This window comes from Paramisgurnus dabryanus, chromosome 13, assembly GCF_030506205.2.
Source record: "Paramisgurnus dabryanus chromosome 13, PD_genome_1.1, whole genome shotgun sequence".
Lineage (NCBI taxonomy): Eukaryota > Metazoa > Chordata > Actinopteri > Cypriniformes > Cobitidae > Paramisgurnus > Paramisgurnus dabryanus.
The window spans coordinates 4,070,180-4,092,016 of NC_133349.1; the positions used below are offsets into that span (position 1 = coordinate 4,070,180).

At 37.1% G+C, this 21,837-nt stretch overlaps 1 protein-coding gene across 4 annotated transcripts in view; it reads left to right on the forward strand.

The window, feature by feature from the left end:
- Window positions 1-7,494: 7,494 nt before the first annotated feature.
- The window catches only part of csmd3a (CUB and Sushi multiple domains 3a), a 398,763-nt gene continuing 384,420 nt past the window's right edge, over window positions 7,495-21,837 (forward strand). For all 4 annotated transcript variants that reach the window (XM_065298900.1, XM_065298902.1, XM_065298901.1 and 1 more), the window contains exon 1: window positions 7,495-7,862. In XM_065298900.1, the coding sequence (XP_065154972.1) occupies window positions 7,697-7,862 (166 nt within the window). In that variant the 5' untranslated portion in view covers window positions 7,495-7,696. The remainder of the gene's footprint in view (window positions 7,863-21,837) is intronic.

Below are 21,837 nucleotides of genomic sequence, written 5' to 3' on the forward strand. Positions count from 1 at the left end.
GGTGCTTGGCATACAACACTCTTCTATACAGTATAAAAGCGATAAGTCCAGTGAAGCTGTTCGCCATTTTGGCTCAGCCAATGATTTTCAAGAAAAAATTTCTTGTTTTCAATAAAATATCTAAAAATTCTTAAATGAAGATGCTTTTTCTTGATGAGCAAAATGACCCAAGAAAATAAGTCTAGTTTTTAGACCAAAAATATCAAATTTAAGTGATTTTGTGCATAAAACAAGCAAAAAAATCTGCCAATGGGGCAAGCAAAAAATCTTGAAAATTTTTCTTAAACGCTTAATTCAAGAACAATTCAATGGGCTTACCCAATTGGCAGATTTTTTTTTGCTCGTTTTACAGTATGCACAAAATTACTTAAATTTGATATTTTTGGTCTAAAAACTAGACTTATTTTCTTGGGTCATTTTGCTCATCAAAAAAAAGCATCTTAATTTAAGAATTTTTAGATATTTTATTGAAAACAAGACAAAAATACAAAGATTTTTTTTCTTAAATCATTTTTCGCAGTGTGGAACTATCCCTTTTATTAATATTTTATATTAAAGAATGTTTTAATGAATAATTTAGAATTTTGATTTTTCTTGCATTCCAATTTCAATGTCTAAATCAGTAGTCTCCAACATGGTGCCCGCAGGCACCAGATTGCCCACACGGAGTCTATGAGTTTCCCCCCAAAGCACATTCTATTAATAGCCTTAATTTTAATAAATATTTATTACATATTTTTTATATTAGCTTGGCTTCTTTTATGTATGTTATAATTTTAAAACCATTATAAAACATATCAACAAATCAAATAAAATCAAAAAAGCTTTGAGTTTGTCCAGACTGTTTTATCCATTTTGGTAGCCCTTGCTCACAAAAAAGTTGGAGACCCCTAGACTAAATATTCTTTAACATTATGGGCATGTTTGTTAAAAATAGTTAACTATTTTCTAATTAATCTAAGGCCTAGTTCTGGCTTAAAGGCAGACAATGTTTGAAAGAAAAAGTTGATATTTGAAATCACCTAAACATACACACCCCTACCCCAATAGAATCTGGACCTTCTTTTGACAGACCCGCCCCACACATACGCAACCCCGGCAAGGATGTTGGTTAGTAGACACAGACTTAGTCTTTCTTAGTATTTTTTATCTTGTTTTTTAGTAAATTCAAAAAGACCTACGCAATTAAGTCTTGTTTTCCAGAAAATATTTAACCACGTAAGTTTATGCATAAAACATGTAAAAATATCTGGCAGTGGGGGTAAGAAAAATAAACTTAATTCAAATGAATTGTACTTCCCACTGGCAGATATTTTTTACTTGTTTTTTTAGACATAAACTCACTTGAATTTCTTTATTTTTTTTTAGAAAACAAGACTTAATATTCTTAGTCATTTTGCTTATCAAGAAGATTTTTTTATATTCTTCTGGAAATTAAGATCAAACTAATTTTTTGCTCTTAGTCTTTAGTTGGCTTCGTATTTTAAAGTGGAAACATTACACACTTCAATCTTTAAGAAGTTGCATTTCATTTTTTTCTCCAGCAAGCCCAGATAAAGGATGTCTTAATATTTCTCTGTCAATGCTTTATGTTGGTCAATTATCCATTTCCAAAAATACATTTGAGCAGGTCTGAAATGCTTTATGACCTTCGCCTGCTTTTTCTCTACCGATGGGGCTCTGCAAGATCAGTGCTTCCAGATGGGCAAAAACGGACAAAGCACCTTGGCGCTTAACAGACTAAATTGGGAGTTCTGTAGCGGAGACTTGTCTGGAATTTAGAGAGCGGTTCAGATCAGAGGTGGTGAGAGTTGCTAGTTATTAAATTGGCCAGCAGGCAGAACGTGGGGGCAGATGAGAACTCGCAAAGTGCATCGCTAATGAGCTTCGGTAATGCCGGCTCTCATCTCTGATCCAGACCTTTAGACGGTGGCCGAGAAGCTCATTGTTGGCAGGGAAGCCGGTGCAGATTGTTAGCGAACACAAAACCTCCAACCCAGCTTCCCTGGGTAACACTATCCCGCATTCTCTCTTAATCTTTGTTAATGAAGCAGAAATCAAAGCCTGAAATGTCAAAGTACGGCTCATCCTGCCTCATCATACTCAAAGCTGTATTAAAGACGACAGAAACAAGTCTAGAAGATTGTTTGACGGTGTTATGTTGCCCAGAGGGACACTCAGTTTAGGTTAAACAATGTTGTAATATGAATAGTTTACTACTGTAGCCTGTTTAACATATTGTCGGTTTTGATAATGAGTGCTTCTAATCTGTTCTTGATTTCTGCATCAATTTATATACTTGATTATAGATATTTTGACAGCGGGCCAGAAGAGGACAGCTTTGCTGGCCTCGACCAAATCAATGGACAAATGGCTCGCTCCGAAAATAAATCAGAGAATATTAGCATGCTTTGCATTTTGAGCGCGTATCATAGATGTTATTGCAGCGGTTCTGTTTTGCAGTGTGTGGGCTAATCCTTGGCAGCGATGAAAGCTGTACAGGGCATGCAGTCTTCAGCAGAAAGCAGGCTTTCACTGGATCAGAATGTGGCTTTTTCAGCTGATTTACAACAACATTAACTAAAAAGGTGCTTTTGACCCCCTATATCCAAATCAGAAAAACTGAAGAGAGTAAATGCATACTGCATCTGGAGGTTACAGTCTCACATTTAATGCTCCCTACCCGCATTCTTAAATAAAGGTGCATGATGCCATAGAAGAAGCATTAACATCTTTGTATTTCTGATGATAATCTGGAGTACCTATAGAGTAGTATTACATCTTTTATATTTCCAAAGAGTCTTGAGTTTAATCAGGTTCCTAAAAGAAAGATTAGCTTTACAGATTCTTCTGATAACGTACGGAAAAATGAAGGAGTTACGAGCTGCGGGAGGAGCGAGTACGAGTCATGCAACACTATACAACACTGTTTTAACTTATGATTCACTTCATGTTCGTGTCATTTATATAACATGCACGCGCCTATTTCCAACATAAGACAGAAGTCTGTCTTACCGCATGCAACTCATGACCTGGTTGAGACTTTTCAATGAAATCCAGCGTTAAATAAAACACACACGCAAAACTCCGCTGCTACCGCGGATAATAAACTATATCCACTGTTTCCATAAGGCTGGCTATCTTCTCCTTACATCCAAAAACACACTTCTTTTGTGCCATTGTTGAGTTTTGAAATTAAACAAAGCTGTCGCGTGTAACATTGAATTGACGTGTGGGCGTGGTTTTCCAGGGGAAGTGCCCATAAAAATAAGTGATATGAATAGAAACCCCTGAAACGTCAACTGGGCCCGTAATCCAAAAAAAAAAACTTGCTGAAACTTGTATGAACCCTGGCGAAGTGCATTCAGCACAAAAATACTCTGTAATACGCCCAACTGCTTTTTTGACACTTTGCTTACATTTAGCATGAGGAAACAACTCTATAACTGTGTTAATAAGTCAGAATGCATGAAATACCATTGAACCCCCCCCCCCTTTAACTTACAAGGCTGATTCTGAAGCGGGAGGAATTATGATAATGTCGATCTTGTTTATGTCACCAATCCTAGGAAGTAAACTGTTGCCTACAATCCCTGTGTTTGTTGTAGTCCAAGAAAAGAGATTTGTGTTAGAGACGATAACTCGCATCATCGTTTACCTTGGGGTTTGTACCTTGAGGATATTGTTAACATGTTAACACACCCAAGGAAAAATGTGAATTGAACAATAGGTGCTCTTTAAAAGGGATAATTCACCCAAAAATGAAAATTCGGTCATCATTTATTCACTGTCATGTTGTTACAAACCTGTATAAATTTCTTGGTTCTGATGAACACAAAGGAAGATATTTTGAGGAATGTTTGTAACCAAACCGTTCATGATCTCCAGTATACTTTTTCCTACTATGGAAGTGAATGGGGCTCATGATCGGTTTGGTTATAAACATTACTCAAAATATCTTCCTTTGTGGTCATCAGAATAAAGAAATGTATACAGGTTTGTAACAACATGAGAATCAGAAAATGATGACACATTTTTTTTTTGAGTGAACTATCCCTTTAAGAAACTTTAACTGAACTTTGAAGATTTTTTTTTAGGGAACCAAATAGTTCTTATATGGGATTACTGTAAATAAACTTTTGTAGCAACTATATTTCTTTCACGGACTCATTCAGTGCAACATTATTTTACCAATGAAGAAACTAACAAACTGTAGTGATAACACATGAACTTTTCAAGAATTACCGCTGTGATGTTTGAGATTGATGATATACACTTTGAATGTTCTGCTTTTATGGTGTCATATAGGCTATGGTTAGAGTTATTGACAGCCCTTGTCCACCATGACCTTTTGTTGCTGGAACAGTAGCATTGTTCAACATATCTCTCCTTGTGTTTCACAGAGAAGTATAATAATACTGTTTAATGCAACATAATGGTGGGTTACATTCATTATATTTACTACAGAGTACAACATTTACATTTACCATGAACATTCTGAATATACATCCATATTATGAACAGTGGCGGCCAGTGACTTCTATTTCGAGGGTGCATGTTGCGAAGCTCATCATAACCTGTATTTAGCCCATCATGTGTGTGGCTCGTCATGTCAAAATGTGTGTTTGCCGCATGATGTAAACTTGTGTACATCACGTGTCATGTCAAAATACATGACTGCTGCAGACGCTTCGAAAGGGTTTTTGATAAAAAAAAATAACCCAGATAGCAAAAAATATCCGCAGGACTTCGTTTTGCCGCCAGCCCTAAGCTGTCGGCTATAGTTGCCTCCCGCTGGCGGGGATGAGACGTTTGCCGCTGAATACGTCACTCCCCTTTCTTGCGATGCCGGCAGACCGACTGCTTAATTTATGCAAAAGCGGCTGCCGCCGGTGGTCCGCCGTCAGACCTGTTTGCGATTACGCCCTTATGCCGCTTACTGCCTCCAGAGCACCGCCGGTGGTCCGCCGACTCATTGCTATCTGGGAAAGAGTAAAAAAAAGATGGACGATGTGACGTCGCCTCCCACCATTGTAATGAATTGAAGCCAAAAATGTCCGACCACAGTCGCCGCCATGTTACGTAAAAACGTCAGTTTGGAGCCAAGGCATGCGCAGAAGGAATCGACCATACAGCCAGAGGCGGAGCTGCGGTATCAAACTTCCGCCCAAATGCTTGCGCGACCAATTCAACTACACCAATCATAACGACACGCCCCGTTTCAATAGCATCAAATTACAAGGTAAAACGAAACTTACTACAATAATAACACTTGAACATATCAGCGTGATAACAATTACTTAAACCCAAAACCATCTTTCGGAAACTTTTATTGGAAGTGTAAATAATTTTTTTTATTTAGAGCAGAGTCCTATTCGTTATAATGGAGAGGGCGGGGTTATGACTTGTACTGCGGCCAGCCACCAGAGGGCGATCAAAGAGCCAGAGGCCTCACTTTTCAAGGCTTATGAGGCACACCTGTAAAAACACACTTATGTTTGCCAGATACTCACTTAATTGAACCCAGTCTCACGGAGTTGCATATAAATAGCACGAAGTGTGAAAATTGTGCAATACATACGCCAAATTCCAATTTGGCGTGCATATGATACGCCAGTCCTTCCCATTCACTTAAATGCTGCATCTTTTTTTGTTGTATTATTTATTGGTTTTTCAATTTTTTAGTTTTTTTACCATTGTTGCTTGGGTTCAGGGCCAGAACAACTTTTTGTTACATAAAAATGACATCCTAACCCAAACCCTATCTCTAACCCCAACTCCAAGCGACCGTAGCTTAAAAATAGGCAAAAACATGGAGAAATCTATATTAAATAACCTCCTTCAGCAAATCTCAAATCTAACCCTGAACCCAAGCAAAAATGGTTTGAAAAACAGAAATTGAGAAACCAATAAATAAACCGACAAAAAAGATGTGCTGTTTAGGTGAATGGGAAGGAGTATGGGTGGACTTAATCCCATCTGTAATCAGAGTTTAATGTTAAGTGAGTGTCGCGTATTTTATGAATGTGAGCGTCTCTTTTGTCATAAACCTTTTTGATGCGTCTGCAGCAGGCTCGTATTTTGACAAGACGCATGATGCACATGGTTCACATGACGCAACGAACACATTTTGATTTGACGAGCAACACACATGACACTCCGAAGAGTCCGAGCACATATTTTGAATTTGGGTATAAAGTGTACTTTTTGAAAAGGTACTTCCCCAGTGACAGCTTTTGTACATTTTGAAAACTTTTTTACTGAGGGGACCAATTGTATTAACACAGATAGTAATGTTTTGACCTTGTGGGGACATATTTTGGTCCCAATGAGAAAACAAGTATACAAATCAAAAAGAATGTTTTTGGAAAACCTAAAATAGCAAAAAGTTATCTATGAGGGTTAGGTTTGGGGTTGTGTTAGGGGATAGATTAGTTTGTACAGTATAAAAACCACGTCTATGGAATGACTTTATAAAAAATGGAAACGTGTGTGTATGTGGTTGGCTGTCTGAAACAGAAAGTGGTCGGATCACCTACAGATGGCAGAACACTCCCTCTAAAATCTTATGCTTGATGAAGTCTACCTGGCGGGGTGGAGTAGGGAGTTAGAATAAATTCTTGGACCCTCTCCCACTTTTAATGAAGCGATGACTAATTATGATAATGCAACACACTCGCGCGCACACACACAGTTTAAACAGATGCTTTCGTTTGAAGCATTGCACTCAAGATTTTTAATAGGACCGGTTTTGGGCAACTATGAAATGCAGTGTGCGTTGCGCGCACTATTTGGAAGTGACGCGCTCTTTGGTGCGTGCATTCGACAGCCATTGCGTTTGTTAAATGTATTGCAAACATGTGAAATAGTGCATATACATTTGACAACTATTTGCGAAATGTAACGTGCACTGTATATGACACTGTTTCAATCTGCTATTCTCTGGATACATTAGGCTAGTTTATTCGTTAGACTAAGGTATTTTGATGCATCTAACATTTAAAATAGTAGGTTACACTAAAGAGCGTGAATTTGTTGGTTTCGAAGTCCAATAAAAGCCATTATGCGTGTCAATATGCTGTAATTAAAATAAGACATTGCATTTCAATCATTCGTTTGAAACTGTTTTAATACTCACGCAGGTGCATTTGACCAAGTTTGTGAAATACGATCAGACGCATTTTGCATGGTGTTCAACTGCAGTGCAACATTGATCAACGCAAATGAATCGACGCTTTTATAATAGTACAGATAGTTTGACGCATTGCAAACATTCAAACACTATCAAACGCGAGTAATCACAGATGCACTGAGCATTTGTTGAAATTCCCTCCATGTATGCCTGTATTAAAGCAGGTCATTGATCGTAGCTAAGGCATTGCAAACGTTATAAACAGCGCGCAACGGGCGATGCATTGCCATGAGTATGCAGTATGCAAGCGCGCACTGCCATTTCTCTGAATGCACGCGCTTCGACATCACCCCGCTCTGCTCTGTAAGTGAGGAGAAACTGATGAGACTCATATGAGGAGTACAGAGAATACTTTGTGCCCCTGTTGGCGAGATGGTTGAGTCCTCGCCAAGGTTGCCGATGCTTGTCTCCTAAAAAAACCCTCCTTATAGATCCAGACGCGCTCCAGCGAGCGGTTTCCTCTCCACGCCGAGGAATATCCATCTCTCCCGGACACTTGAGAACATGAAAGGAGCTGGAAACGAGGGATGGCATGGATATCTAATGTCACCACATAGAGGATGTATCACATGCGGTCGTGCGAACTCTTATCACGCTAAAACAATGACGATTCAAGCTGGATTTATCATTTGGATTATAGTGTTTGCCTTTATATTCACGTGTGTGCAAGGTACGTGCTGCTTTCGGATGCTTTCTGTTGCAGGTGTCTGGATGCGATGGAGAATGCAGGAATATAGGATGGAGTTGGACGGGCTTGGGATATTTGAATAAGATATACATGCAGGCACATAATGATCTGAGCTATGTGCTTGCATGGATATTTTAACAGGCTTTTCTTATTTATTCCTTCAGCAGATGATGTTAGACGATGAAACGCATTTGTTTGTCAAATTGCCTTTATTATTTCGTATATGTTTTAGTATGAAGCAAAGTACGTAACGCACTAGACCTGCGTCTAATGTACGATTTTCTATCTATCTATCTAGTCATTTAGTCTTTACAGTAGGCTATTTGGTTCAAAATGTGATGTTCCTTTATTATTTAACTAACAATTGTTGCTTGTGTATCAAATGGCAACGTATTTATTTAATTTCCCTTACATAATCTATTTACTTTGATCCTCTGGTACAAGGCTGTTTAATATTGCAACATTTAATATTATAGTTTCATTTTTCATGTCTTCAGGGCTTTGCTTTGATTAAAAACCTTAAGATGCCTGTGCAAAATATTTTAAACTCTTAACATTATTCTGAAAGTACTTATTACAGCATAGTAAATACTATATATATGTTGATATAAGATACATTACTGGACCTAACACCATGCATGCAAACCTCACAGACAGGCTCAGTGATGTCTCATAACCACCCACTGGTTTGTCTTGTAAAGACTTGTAGAGTAGCAGATTTGATACTTTTTTACATAAGATGAATAAGTGAATAATATGACATTTTGTAAAATGGCCTGATAAAGATTTGTTGTTTGTCTGATGCGTATGATAAATGATCAGACCGCAGGGACGCACTGAAATTTGTATTGATCTACTTATTTATATTGCAAATGTGGTATTGAATCAACCCCAGGATCCATACTTAGTGCTGCGGTCTTTGTCAGGCAAAATTGCACGACTTAAAAGCTGAAATGCTTGGTAAAAATTGTCCGTGTCACAAAGCATGACTAAGTTAAACATGCACATAACTGCTACTTTTGCTAACCAACACCTTTTAAAACTCTTGCAGCGTTCCCTCGTGTTCAGTGCTTAGTGACTTGGTCTAATGTAAATCTGATGGAAATTATGGAATGCAGTAATGCCAGCACAGCAAGACATTAACCTCCCATTCATTTTTAATTTTTTCCTTTTCTGCGTATGCCCGCTTGCCATAGACAGAGTATTCTGCATACTAAATTTCTCCTTGCATTTTTTTACTCATTTCAGATGGTGTTGAGATTGAAATGTTATGTTATATTCTGTATGTCAGGGCCTTATTTTTACGAATGCAAATATTTTTTGGCTTTCTCCTATTAACAGTCCTACAGTGATGAGACAAGGCCTCGGGCATTGCAGCCCCGGCTTTGAACTTATTTCTCATCTAATGTCCTTGACCAAACAAACACCTCGACACAGCCTTCAACGCTCTGTTGATGCATTTTTAATAAGAGACCCGTGGAAAATTGGACGGTGCGTTGAATTGAGAGGCCAGTGAAATAACTTTTCATCTGATTTTAAAATTATTGATTTTGGTTCCACTCGATTGGTCCTGATGTGGATGGAATAGTAATTTTCATGGCAAGGTTTGCTTATAGCTCGACTTTTAACAGATATTCTGCAAAGTGAAGATAACCAATGCACTCTTTTATTCAAAGGAATCCTGGTTCTCGAATATCTACACTCTCTTAAAAAAAATGGTGCTTCTTGATGCCATAGAAGAACCAGTTTTGGCTGAATGTTTCCATGAAGAACATCTGAAAAGAGATTATTTAGATTAAAAATTAATTGATTTTTGAGCAACTAAGAAATGGTTGTTCAATAGCATCGCTGTGAAAAACATTTAAAGCACCTTTATGTGCAGCTTTTTGGTTTGTTAAATGTGTTTTACAGCTAAACCCTAAAGTTTTAGTTCAAAGTAGTTCAGTTCAAATAAAATTGGTCTATTCATTATTTACCTCTCATTTATTTCCAAACCCACATTCTGTTATTTTATCTGTAAAACACAGGAGGAGGAAATGTGAGGGATTTTCGCAAAGCTCTTTTTAATAAACTTTAGCATTTACAATTTCATTACATTTTTTAATATAATATTTATAGCTTTCAAGCTAATAAAAGTGCTCCATTTGACTTATGAAGGCATGCCATAGTGTTTCAGCAAGAAACTGAGAAATTAAGTAGAACATTGATGTGAATATCGTGATGGCAAAACTGCATCGATGATAAAAGGAATATTGATCTTTTTAAAATAAAAATCATACAAGATTCATGGCAGTTGTTTTGTTTGGAGTTTACATCCTGACCCAAATCATGTCTCTAAACTTAAACAGTGACAGAAAGTACTAGCATAGGTGTGCGCCAAAAATTTTTTTCTATGGTTGAATTGGTTGCATTGGTGGTGTGTTGTCAATGACAGCCTTCCGAAAATTATATCCTATTATATAAAAATAGGAAATATCCCGAATATATCCCCTTATTTACAGGACTGTAAAACTTTTTGCTGTAAATATGCAGCTGTTTGCCAGTAACTTACTGTAGATTTAAATGTACACTGTAAACAAATTCTGTAGAAATTGCAGCTGGGTTGCCGGTAATTTACCGTAGATTTAAATTTATGTTTTTTACTGGCAACAGTTTGTTCAAAGTTAAATGAACATTAAACATTTACAAGTCTTTACAGAGTAAAACTAAAAAAACAGCATCAAGCAAAACATTCTGAGAAATAAAATCTGAAGCAAAAAACAGAAAAAGGTTGATGATGATTTCTGGTTCCCAGAATGCTTTGCATGAGGCTGTTATTGTATAGTTTTATTCTGTAAAGATAAAGACTTGTTAATATTTAACATTTATTTAACTTTGAACAAACTCTTGCCAGTAAATAACATAAATTTAAATCTACGGTAAATTACCGGCAACCCAGCTTCAATAACATTGAACAAACATAACATACACTGTAAAAAAATCTGTAGAAATTACAAAGTTAAATGAACATTAAACATTAACAAGTCTTTATCTTTACAGAATAAAACTATAAAATAGCCTCATGTAAAGCATTCAGGCAACCAGAAATTCTCATCAACATTTTTTCCTTCAGATTTTGGTTCCCAGAATGCTTTGCATGAGGCTGTTATTTTATAGTTTTATTCTGTAAAGATAAAGACTTGTTAATGTTTAATGTTCATTTAACTTTGAACAAACTCTTGCCAGTAAATAACATACAGCTAACAGAAATGTTACAATGTTGTGCATCATATTGCATTGCAACACCTGTATTATGATACATACTGTATTCTTGCCTAAATCTGAGGTCGTTCCCCTATATTGAATCTTTAAAACCTCACATTCATTCCTCTTTGCATTTGATGCAACTTTGTGCCAAGTTTGACATGCTTGATGGCGTGCATAACCGAATGCAGCATGCCAGTCTGAATGCGCAATATGGAAAGACATAGTCAAATGATCTACTTCTTATGTTTCTGTGCTTTACTTTTGAGATTTGATAGGTCACTGCGGTCAAGACAAACTGTCGATGTACTGTACTGATAGCTCGTAATGTACCAGAAAAGGATAACTGCATATGGGTTTGGAATAACATTGTTTTGTGTCAAGTTTCAAAAAGGCCTTTTCCTGTTGAGTGGGATATTGCCAACTCATATACTGCTTCGATACTGTCATTATTTTCGCTTTGGCCGACGTCTCAAGGACACTTGCCTGTTGAATAGCACACATCTTGTCTCTGTATTCCCACTGTAAGCAATGATTGCCTGTAGGTCAATGGAGGATATGATGTGCTGCTCTGTGTCTTCAGTGATGTTTTTCATCATTGTTTTAATTGCACGTTTTGATGCAAATTGTATTCTGAGCCAAGTCACGGGATGTTGCCGTAGCATAAGAATCCATGGCACGGTTTGGTTGAATGAATACTGATGCCGAGCTGTTTCCAATAATTTAATTGATCCCTTTAGCTGTAAACAACGCTTGAGAAACATTTAATTGCTTAGACGTTGTTCTTTTTAAACTCTGTATACTTAGTTACGCTGTCTTAATTCTTTAGAAACAATAAGTCAAGTTTAGAGTCTAAAGGAATGCCCAGATATTTTGGTGTCATAACCTCTGATGAGAAATCTTTACCTTCATATCCAAAATGCGACCATTTAAAAAAAAATTGTTATGGCTAAAATCAGTATTGTATCAGGTCAGTATTAAAAAGTCAATTCTTAATTTTACTGTACGCAAAATCCGATATCCGCTGTGTTATTCTGTCATCTTTTCTCCCTTTTTTCCAAAGCGTGACAAGCGCCAGTCCTCCTTCTCTGCAGAATGCAATAAATCTGCTTAACCAATCACAGCGCACCATTCCACACATTGTAAACAATAATGGTGGCGCATTGAATACACAGTGAGTCCTAGTTTTCCTCATCTAGTTTGTACTTTGTGATTAACAAACAAACAAAAACAAAATAGTAATTTTGATGGCATTGATAAACCTGTGGTGGTTTTCTGTGGTGGGGAAGAAACGTAAGCCATCAAAATCGAATAATTTACGTGAGAGGCACTCGAGTGAAAGAAAAATGCCGGCTGTTGCTTGTTCTTACACGACAGCATCAAGCTTCTGTCATGCTAACACAGGGATCTTATGATAAACTTTACATTATTTTACGAGAAGTCAACCAAAATCAAGCAGGACCAAAACATTTTACAGCTGATCACTGTCAAAAAAGTTCAGCGACAACGTCCCAAGGATGACAGCAGCAATGACAGTGTTATTAATATGACAAAGAAAGTGTTTTGATTAATGCCATTAATGTTTATTTTTTTTAATCAGTGTATACAACTAGTCAACTAAATTAATTTAACATGGCAAAGATGAATGCACATTTATATATTTATTCAATAAATTTATAGCATTTAAAAAAAAAACTTGAACCTAAATATGCTGTGTGAACGTTTGTAATAGAAAATATAGTGGTTTTCAACTTGTCACTTACTTGGTATAGAAAACCAAATTAGTAAAAATGGATTTATTGCGTTTTGGGACCAAACTCTTTATATATTTAAGTAAATTTTTACAGGCCATTTTTGCCTTTATTTGATAGATATTTAAGGACAGGAAACATCTGCAAAGAAATCGAGCTGGGATTCAAACTCGTGTCGCTGAAAATGCGTTTGCACCGTATGTCAATGCACTTCCCACTCCATTGACTCAGAAAATCTCAGATATTTTTGACCCCATGCATGTGAAAACCCAGCTTAAGTCATTTTTTGTGACTTACTGTTGTCTACATAATCATTCTATATAATGTAAAGAACAGTCTATTGAGTAAGGTCTTGTCAAAAGTGAAATCAAACTTGATGCTCCTCATCATTAGATTATAAGACTTTGGCCTTGAATCCTGTCGTATCTGAGCACAGTACGAGATGTTGTTGAGAATAAATAGTGTTTGAGACTACAAGTGTTTTTCTCAGGAGAAAAATCTCACAAGCAAGGGAATTACACATGAATCACTATTTAATCTCATCGCTGTCTGGAAGAAACAATTGACATATATTAAAAGATTTCATGTTCCTATTCCTTGGGAGTCGTCATTATTAAACTCAAGTTATTACTGACATGCAGTTGAGAGTACAGAAGTATGAAAATGAACGTGGATATCACAGCTCAGATGAAATTGGAAGACTTTGATTCCAGTATAATCTCAAGGATTTCTCATCACTGACTTTAAATTGCATTGGTATCCAATCTGAGCACATTTTGAGACCATAGCATGGTTTCCATTACAGAATTATGCAAGATTTTATTTTCTAAATGTTACGGTAAGTCGTTCAAAAAGTAATTGATACGAATGTTGGTAGGTAGGTTTGTGCCGGTGTCATGAGCAATTCGGTCCCCCCGAGCAATTCGGTCTCACCTAGGACCCCGATTGGTACCTAGCACTAATGCCTGCTCAAAAATGTGTGATTGCGATATCTCATCTGCGAAAGCGGTCTAGCAAGCTAATTACGTTGTACAAAATAGAAGCATAATTTTTTTTTAATAAAAGTTAACCAAAAAATAATATAATACACTAATATTCATGTTGTCAGTACCTTTGTGTCATCATCTGCTTTACAAAAACCATACTTTTATTTTTACAAATTAAAAATTTACATACCTTACGGAATATATTTTTTTATAGTAAAAGTGTAGTAATCATGGCTTATAAATTATAATTTAAATGTTTGATTCAACTATGTAGTAATCATGTTTTGTATAAGTAATTAATGAGTAAGTAATTGTATAAGTAGACAGTAAAAAGTGGAAATGGTACAGAATATAATATCTAAATAATATGACACAAGCAATGTGTAGATCTCCCACCTATAGCCTCATTTAATAAACTACTATATGAAACATAATTTAAAAGACATAAATTGTAATTTTAACAATGTTCTAACTACATAAATCATAACGCGATTTTGTAGGAATTGTAATAAGGCGCTAAGAAAACTACCCATGAGGAGTTTTTCCAGCCAATCACGCGGGGGTCCTAGGGAGACCGAATTGCTCGGGGGGGACCGAATTGCTCATGACACCGGTAGACAATACTATCGTCGTCAGACATATGGCCGATGGCGGGCCTCCATGACGATAGTTGGAATGTTTGCCCATAATAGTTTTAAATTATGATGTGTGTTGTTCCCTGACCCTGGCACAAAGAAGATTTCTAAGAGCCTGGGCATCAATGAGATGCTCGGACTAATGGCATCAGGTTTAAGAAGGTTGCGGTCGTGACAGTGTTGCCAGTTGCCCTTAGAGTAAATCAGCTTCTTGTTTTGTCCACCAATCGAGTGGTTTGTCATAATAGGTAATAAATTAACAAATAAATAAATGAGTAAATGCTTGCCCTGCCACCCGATACTATTAAGATGGAGCCCTCAAGTCGGACATCTGCTGTTTGCCATAGTGATGTGTGCGCTATGTTTTCTTTTTTGAATCGCAAATGAAGTGAATTAGATGGTAAATTTGTCAAAAAAAAAAAATATACTTTTAATAAAAAGTTGCAACCAGAAACAATTTATATAGAATATGTTAATTGCTGCTTATACAGTACTGTATACCCGGAAAAAAATGGGAAAGAAGCCTACGTTATTAAAAGTTTGGTCTTTCGCTTCTTCTTACATGACACAGTATAACATATTCAGGTATATTAATGAGTTTTACCTGTTATAAAAATATGAATTTATAATGTTTATTAGGGCTGGTTATTGATTCAGATGGTCCAGATCGATTCGATTTGCGATTCACAAGCTATAAAATCGATTCAATTCCGATTCGTAGTTAGATTTACGATTTCGATTCTCGGATGGGTTTTCATACTTCCTTGATCAAACAGGATCAGGTTATTTCATAAAAAAAAAAAATCAATTTGTGGTCTTTGAGAATCGATTTTTTTTTGGCCCAACTAAATGTTGCATTAAACATGAAATGCATGTTTAAAACCATACATCACAGTCACATGTCTTTAGGGCCAACTCAAGGCGGTCAAATTTCTAACCAGTATGCACTTCTTCAAGTCAGCCGCATATTGTGTATTGTCAATCTCACAGGCTGATGATAGGACATCGTATATCGTAGCCACCTCAATAGCCATTATTTTAATAAATGGAGATGTAGGTCAAGTATATTGGCAAGGAAAGCCCCTTATACTTGGGAGCGGTCATGTATAAAGTGTTTCTGGGAGGTTGTGCAGTCTTTAAAGAATGGTCATGTGACCTGTAAATTAGGGATCGACCGATATGGATTTTTCAGTGCCGATACCGATTTTTGTGTCATCAGCCTTAGCCGATGACCGATACAGGCTGCCGATTTTCTTGAGCCGATATTTGGAGCCGAAACTGCTTTTGCTCACTCAGTTTACATCATAAAAATTGCACGATGATGCCAAATGTTACAAGTCTCAATTTAAAAAAAGTAACATTTATTGAACTTAAAAAAACTATTTTTAACAAATAGTAAAAACAGGTGAGGGTGCTATGGAACCATAAACTGCACTCTCCACAATGACGAGGAACTATCAGCAAAGGATATTGATTTCTAGCACTTTACTACTACTGTACAAATATATATATATAGGGGTAGTTTCACGGACAGGAATTATCTTAAACTAGGACTAGAGCTTAGTTTAATTAGGAAATATAACTAGTTTTAAAGGACAAGTTCGGTATTTTAGACTTAAAGCCCTGTTTTCAGATTGTTTATGGTGAAATAGAATGGTTTTGACTGAAATTTCGACGTTTTCGGCTGCCCTGAGAATTTTCGCGTGTTTGTGTTTCAGCTCAGACCTCTATAATGGGTTTATAGGTGCACAGAAAGAATAATGTAAACATTCCTAAAATGCATTAAACTTTTGTTTACAAAGACGTGAAACTCACCGAGTTGTATTTTCTTTTCACTGATATGCTCACACAAAAATCGCTCCAAAATACGCATTCCAACAGGTTTTATCGTAGTTTTTGCCAGCTCCATTGACATGTATTAGATGTGCTGTGAGGTACGGTATTACTCCGCGCCGGGAACTTTGTTTCTATTCTTGCAATTGGCAAAGGCGGATTAGCGCCACCACCTGGGCTGGAGTGTTTATTATTCAAGCTCTAAGCGGAAGAATGTACGGGTGTGAGGTGTTTGGGGAAAAAGGTCCACAAGTTTACAACGAATACTAAACAGCTGTTGGAAAGCATCTTTTGCAGCGATTTTTGTGTGAGCATATCAGTGAACACCCCTGACCACTCGGTGAGTTTCACGTCTTTGTAAACGAAAGTTTAATGCATTTTAGGAAGGATTGTTCCAGTGCACCATTAAACCCATTGTAGAGGTCTGAGCTGAAACACAAACACGCGAAAATTCTCAGGGCAGCCGAAAATGTCAAAATTTCAGTCAAAACCATTCTATTTGACCATAACCAATCTGAAAACAGGGCTTTAAGTCTAAAATACCGAACTTGTCCTTTAACAAACATGCCTTACTAAAAGCATTACTTGTGTCCATTTTGAGGCAAAACACAGGGCACTGTTGTATTTAAAGATATGTTAAAAAGAGATGTTATTAGTTTGGACAGTTCTTACATTTATTTTAGTCTAGGACTAGTCTAATCCCTGTCCGGGAAACCGCCCCATAGAGTTGAGAAATAAAAACCCGCTATGTCCAGCTACAGTATGATCAGCTGTTATGCCGAGCTTTCGATGTTGTCATGGAAAGGTTGGTTGTTTTTTAGTCACATGACCAGCAATCGCTTGCAGCTTCCAGCACTCTGTCAGTAATAATGCTGGAAAAAAATCTGCGAACACGGCAGCCACGTATCGACCGATGCCGATACACATAACACATAAAATACACACACACATAAAACTGGCAAATATCGTCCTGATATGCCCGGCCGATATATTGGTCTATCACTACTGTAAATGCGAAAAAGTGTTTCCATTGCAGTTTTGTGATTTATTCATTTTTTCTAATTGCTTGAAAACCACCCACTGAGTAAAAATAAATTATATGCGATATATGGGAGTTTTTACGAAATTAACATGTTTCTATTGGCCGTATTTTCAATTCACTATTTCAGTTGGGAGTATAGGAAAAAATCTGAGAAGCAATGACTTGACTTCAGAAGTCTTAAATGTTTGGAGAATCATTTGAGTTATTTAAAAGTTATCTCTGGGGTTATTTCGCTTTCCTGTGAGACTAGCACACAGCTGATAAACCTTCAGGAATCTTGTTAAATTGGACTTTAGGTTTGTGGTATATTTGTTTTCGGTGTATCGACTGAGGCATATGCACCTGCCACATGTTTGTCATAAAGTCTGCAGGATGAACGGCTCTCAGACCTTTGATTTGGTTTGTTTCAGAAGAGACTCTATCACTGCTACTTCACTTTCATTGTTTGGCTTGCGGTGTTTTTATTTAATGAAATCCCAACGACACATTCAGGTTGACTGCAGGTTGCTTTCAGTAAAAAGGCCAATATAAAAGTACTTTCTGCTGGATCCCAATAACCTTTATTCACCATCACTCTCCGAATGAATTGCTGTGAAGATAATTTTTTAAAAACCGGCATGACCCCTATGTAAAACAGGGCAAGAGGCTGCGAGGAAATTAATTTCATCAGTCAAGCAGATGAGGCCTTAATTGACATTGTGATCCATCATCAGCCTCTTCGTCCTTATCAAAGATAAATGACTTGAAATGTCGCTCAGATGGCGGATTTGTCTTGTAGCTATTTAGTCGACTACTGGTACTATAGGTGTCTTACGTACAGTATTGTGCCGAATCATCTTTCATTCAGCTAATGATTTATTGAGTTGTGTAAAGACATGTTCACCCACTGTATTCGGATGTGCAAGAGTGGTTTCATCTTATAAATTGACATGAAAGAGATTTTCTTGGGTAGGACATGAACTAAATCACCACAGAGTAACTGCACGGTTTTAATTAAAGCGCCGTGATTATCCTGAGAGGTTGACGTTGCATTAAGCGAAACTTCAAATGTACTGTATGTAATGCATATAGATGAGATTGACTAAATGATTTTAGTCTTTAATTCAGAAGCAGGGACACTATGCAAGCCCTAGTTGTCCCATTTTATAAAATTTTATTTAAAAGCTACCTTTTTACGTTGTATTGAGAGAGACCGTAAATGGTAGTTGCCCGTGCAAAACTCCCACTAAGATGCAAAGGTGTGTTGGTTTGATGTTTAAAAAGATTTTTATTATATTGTAAGGTGTCTGTCAGAACATTTTAGGTGCGAGATAGGTGGTTGTTTAATAGACCGGATCAAAGACCACAAAATATACAGAATTTCCTACGCCAGTGGTTCCCAAACTTTTTCAGCGTGTGGCCCCCCTTGTTTACGGTGCATTCCTTCGCGGCCCCCCCAAAGAAAATGTGTGACAAAAAACTGTTCTAAAACTCAACATTTTAATACAAACAAATTAAATTATACAAAAAAAGTAGTGCTTTTGGTTAGTAGCCTTATTTTTTTAGGTTTAATTACACAGAATTCATGATAAATTAATGTATTTCATAAAATGTCATAAAACTGGGGCCCCCCTGGCACCATCTCGCGGCCCCCTGGGGGCCTTGGCACCCAGTTTGAAAACCACTGTCCTACACGACGTTCCTTTTTTTTAGGGCTGCCTAATGATTAGTCACAACTATTTGTTTGCAAAATAAAAGTTTTTGTTCATATAATTATTATACACAGTACATCAACACATAATATGTATATATATATATATAAACACATGTATGTATGTATAATTTTAAGAAAAAATAAATTGATATAATTTATATAATTTCATATGTAAATATAAATATTTATTCTAAGTAAATATACAAATGTTTTTACACATGCAAATATTTCTTAAATGTATACATGCATGTGTGTGCATTTATATACATAATTATTATACATATTACACACACATTTAATATGTAAACAAAAACTTTTATTCTGCAAACGATTAGTCGCGACTAATCTTATGCTGCATTTACACCAGCCGCAGTTGAGGCGGCAAGCGCGGGTGATTTACATGTCAAGTCAATGCAAAGACGTGATTAAACGAGGATTATTATCCTGCGACACGATGCACGAGGTAAGCGCAGCGCGAATCGCGGATAGAGCATTGCCGCGGAAAACGCACGAGTTGAAAAATCTGAACTTTGGCGGATTTCCGCGCCGCGTTAACCAATCAGGATCTTGCTGTAGTAGTTACGTGATTACAGAAATTGAGCGGAGTGGTGGAGTCGCAGAAGCCCCTCCCATGAAGCAAATTTCTGCGTGAATTTCTCGAATGACTAGAATTTCACGCGCGGCTTTCATGCGCAAATGAAGCGAGTGAACTCAAATGTTCAAGTGTCCAACTACGCCCGAATAGTGCGTTTTTGCCGCCTCTACGATGGCTGGTGTAAACGCAACATTAGGCAGCTTTATTTTATTTTCAAACCTTATACATGGATTGCAAAGTCTTTCTTTGCATCCCAATTTGCATACTATAAATCCTAAAGAGTTTTTTAAATAGTATTTTCCAAATCGTAGTTGGTTCCTGTAGCTCAACTGGCAGGACATTGCATTAGCAGCGGTAATGTTGTGAAATTAATTCCCAGAGAATACACACACTGATAAAATGTATAGCTTGAATGCACTAGGGGAGGTTCACATTTCGTGTTTAAAACCGCACAGAAAACGACACCAGGCTTTTTACCCTCTTTCTTTCAAACGCACTTTCAATGTGGCATTCTAAAATGTGAAGTATTGTAACTGAAAAAAACGTGTGTGTTTGGCCACGTTGTGACCGTGTTACGACTGCGTCACTCTCTTTTTGAGCATGCTTGCCACGCGGCTACATTCAGGCCACGTTTACACAGAAACGATCTGAAAAGAAAATGCAAAAGTGGCATGCGTTATCACTTTTTATTCCGCCTTTATACGAGCACTTTGAGGGGGAAATCTGCGTGCACATGGTGACGCAAAAGTGTGTGATATTCGGTGTAGTATGAACTCCAGGCAGCTAGGTGGCAATGTGAAGCACTGACACACAACAACACCAAGTCCGCGAACCTGCATAGAACCTTCTTCCTTGTTCTCCCAGGTCTTGTCCAAAGCTGTCTGGTTTGCTTCCGACAAATTGGCACATTAATTAATGCACCTTCTCTGATCAGTAATACTAGCTGAGAATATTTCGTACAACTGCTGGAAAGACTCTTGTATATTTATCAGAGCTGCTATGGCAACTTGAAGGTCTGACGTATGGAAATAATCCAACATGTTTGTTGTTATTTTCCTGAACTGGCTCATGCCTGTGACGTAAACGCGTACGCAACGAGAGCCACCGTGAACAGAGTTTGCGTTTTTTCCCTTTAGAAGAGAACGCGCTGATAGTTTTTAAGATTTCTACTCTGGAGGGTGGTTTCACTTTCTTTGGTTTTTAAGCCCCAAAAACGCTGTCGCCGTGTAAACGAAAGGCACATCCGATAAAATATTTTTAAGTTTTTACCCTCGAGCATTCTCGTGTAAACAGGCCCTCAGAATAAAATATTTGCGCCCCTAGGTCACGTTGGAAGAAAGCATCTGCCGAATGCGTGACACCAAATGTAAATATAAGTATTTTACAAGAGCATATTCTTAACTCTTTCTCTGCCATGACAAGATATCTCGTTAATCAAGAGAAAAACGCTTCCCTGCCAATGAAAAGCTTTTACAGCAATCCATATTTGCGCTATTATCCACTAGGGGGTGCTTTTATTAACTTACAAAACACTGAAGCATCCACTAATCCAAAAACAGTAAAAACTCTGTTCATGTTTTGATCTTCATTCTAAATCTGATCTCTACGGAAGCCGAGAGAGGTCATCGATATTTTAATTTTTGCTCGCTTGTTTTCTCATGATCACGACATAAAAAAAGTTGTTTTTTTGTTATCCTGACATGATAATCCAAATGTCATTGTCATTTCCGATCCATAATATTTCGTTTATTTTGAAGTGTACTACGGATGCATATGAGTTGGGGTCTTCTGGGGTCTTCGCCGTTACCACAAGTGTACAGTAGCTGGCGATAGACTTAATAAATAAATAAAGGATGTTTGATGTTTGTGAATTTAGGGACCATCTCTAAAGTAATAATGTACATGTTTCTACCTTCAATAGTATTTAACAGTTTATTTAAATAAATATCAAAAATCTAAAAAGTGTGCATTATATCTGACAACCACATGAACACTGTAGGCTACAGTTGGTTTTGTTGGAATGACTTAAAAGTAGAAACATATATTATGGAGTTACTTTAGAGATGGCCCCTAAATTCACCACTATCAAATTGTCAATTATTGAAAAAACTATTTCAGCTTGAGCGAATCCCTGATCCAAGTAAAATCTCATTTGTTCATCCATGCTAATTTATCAAAA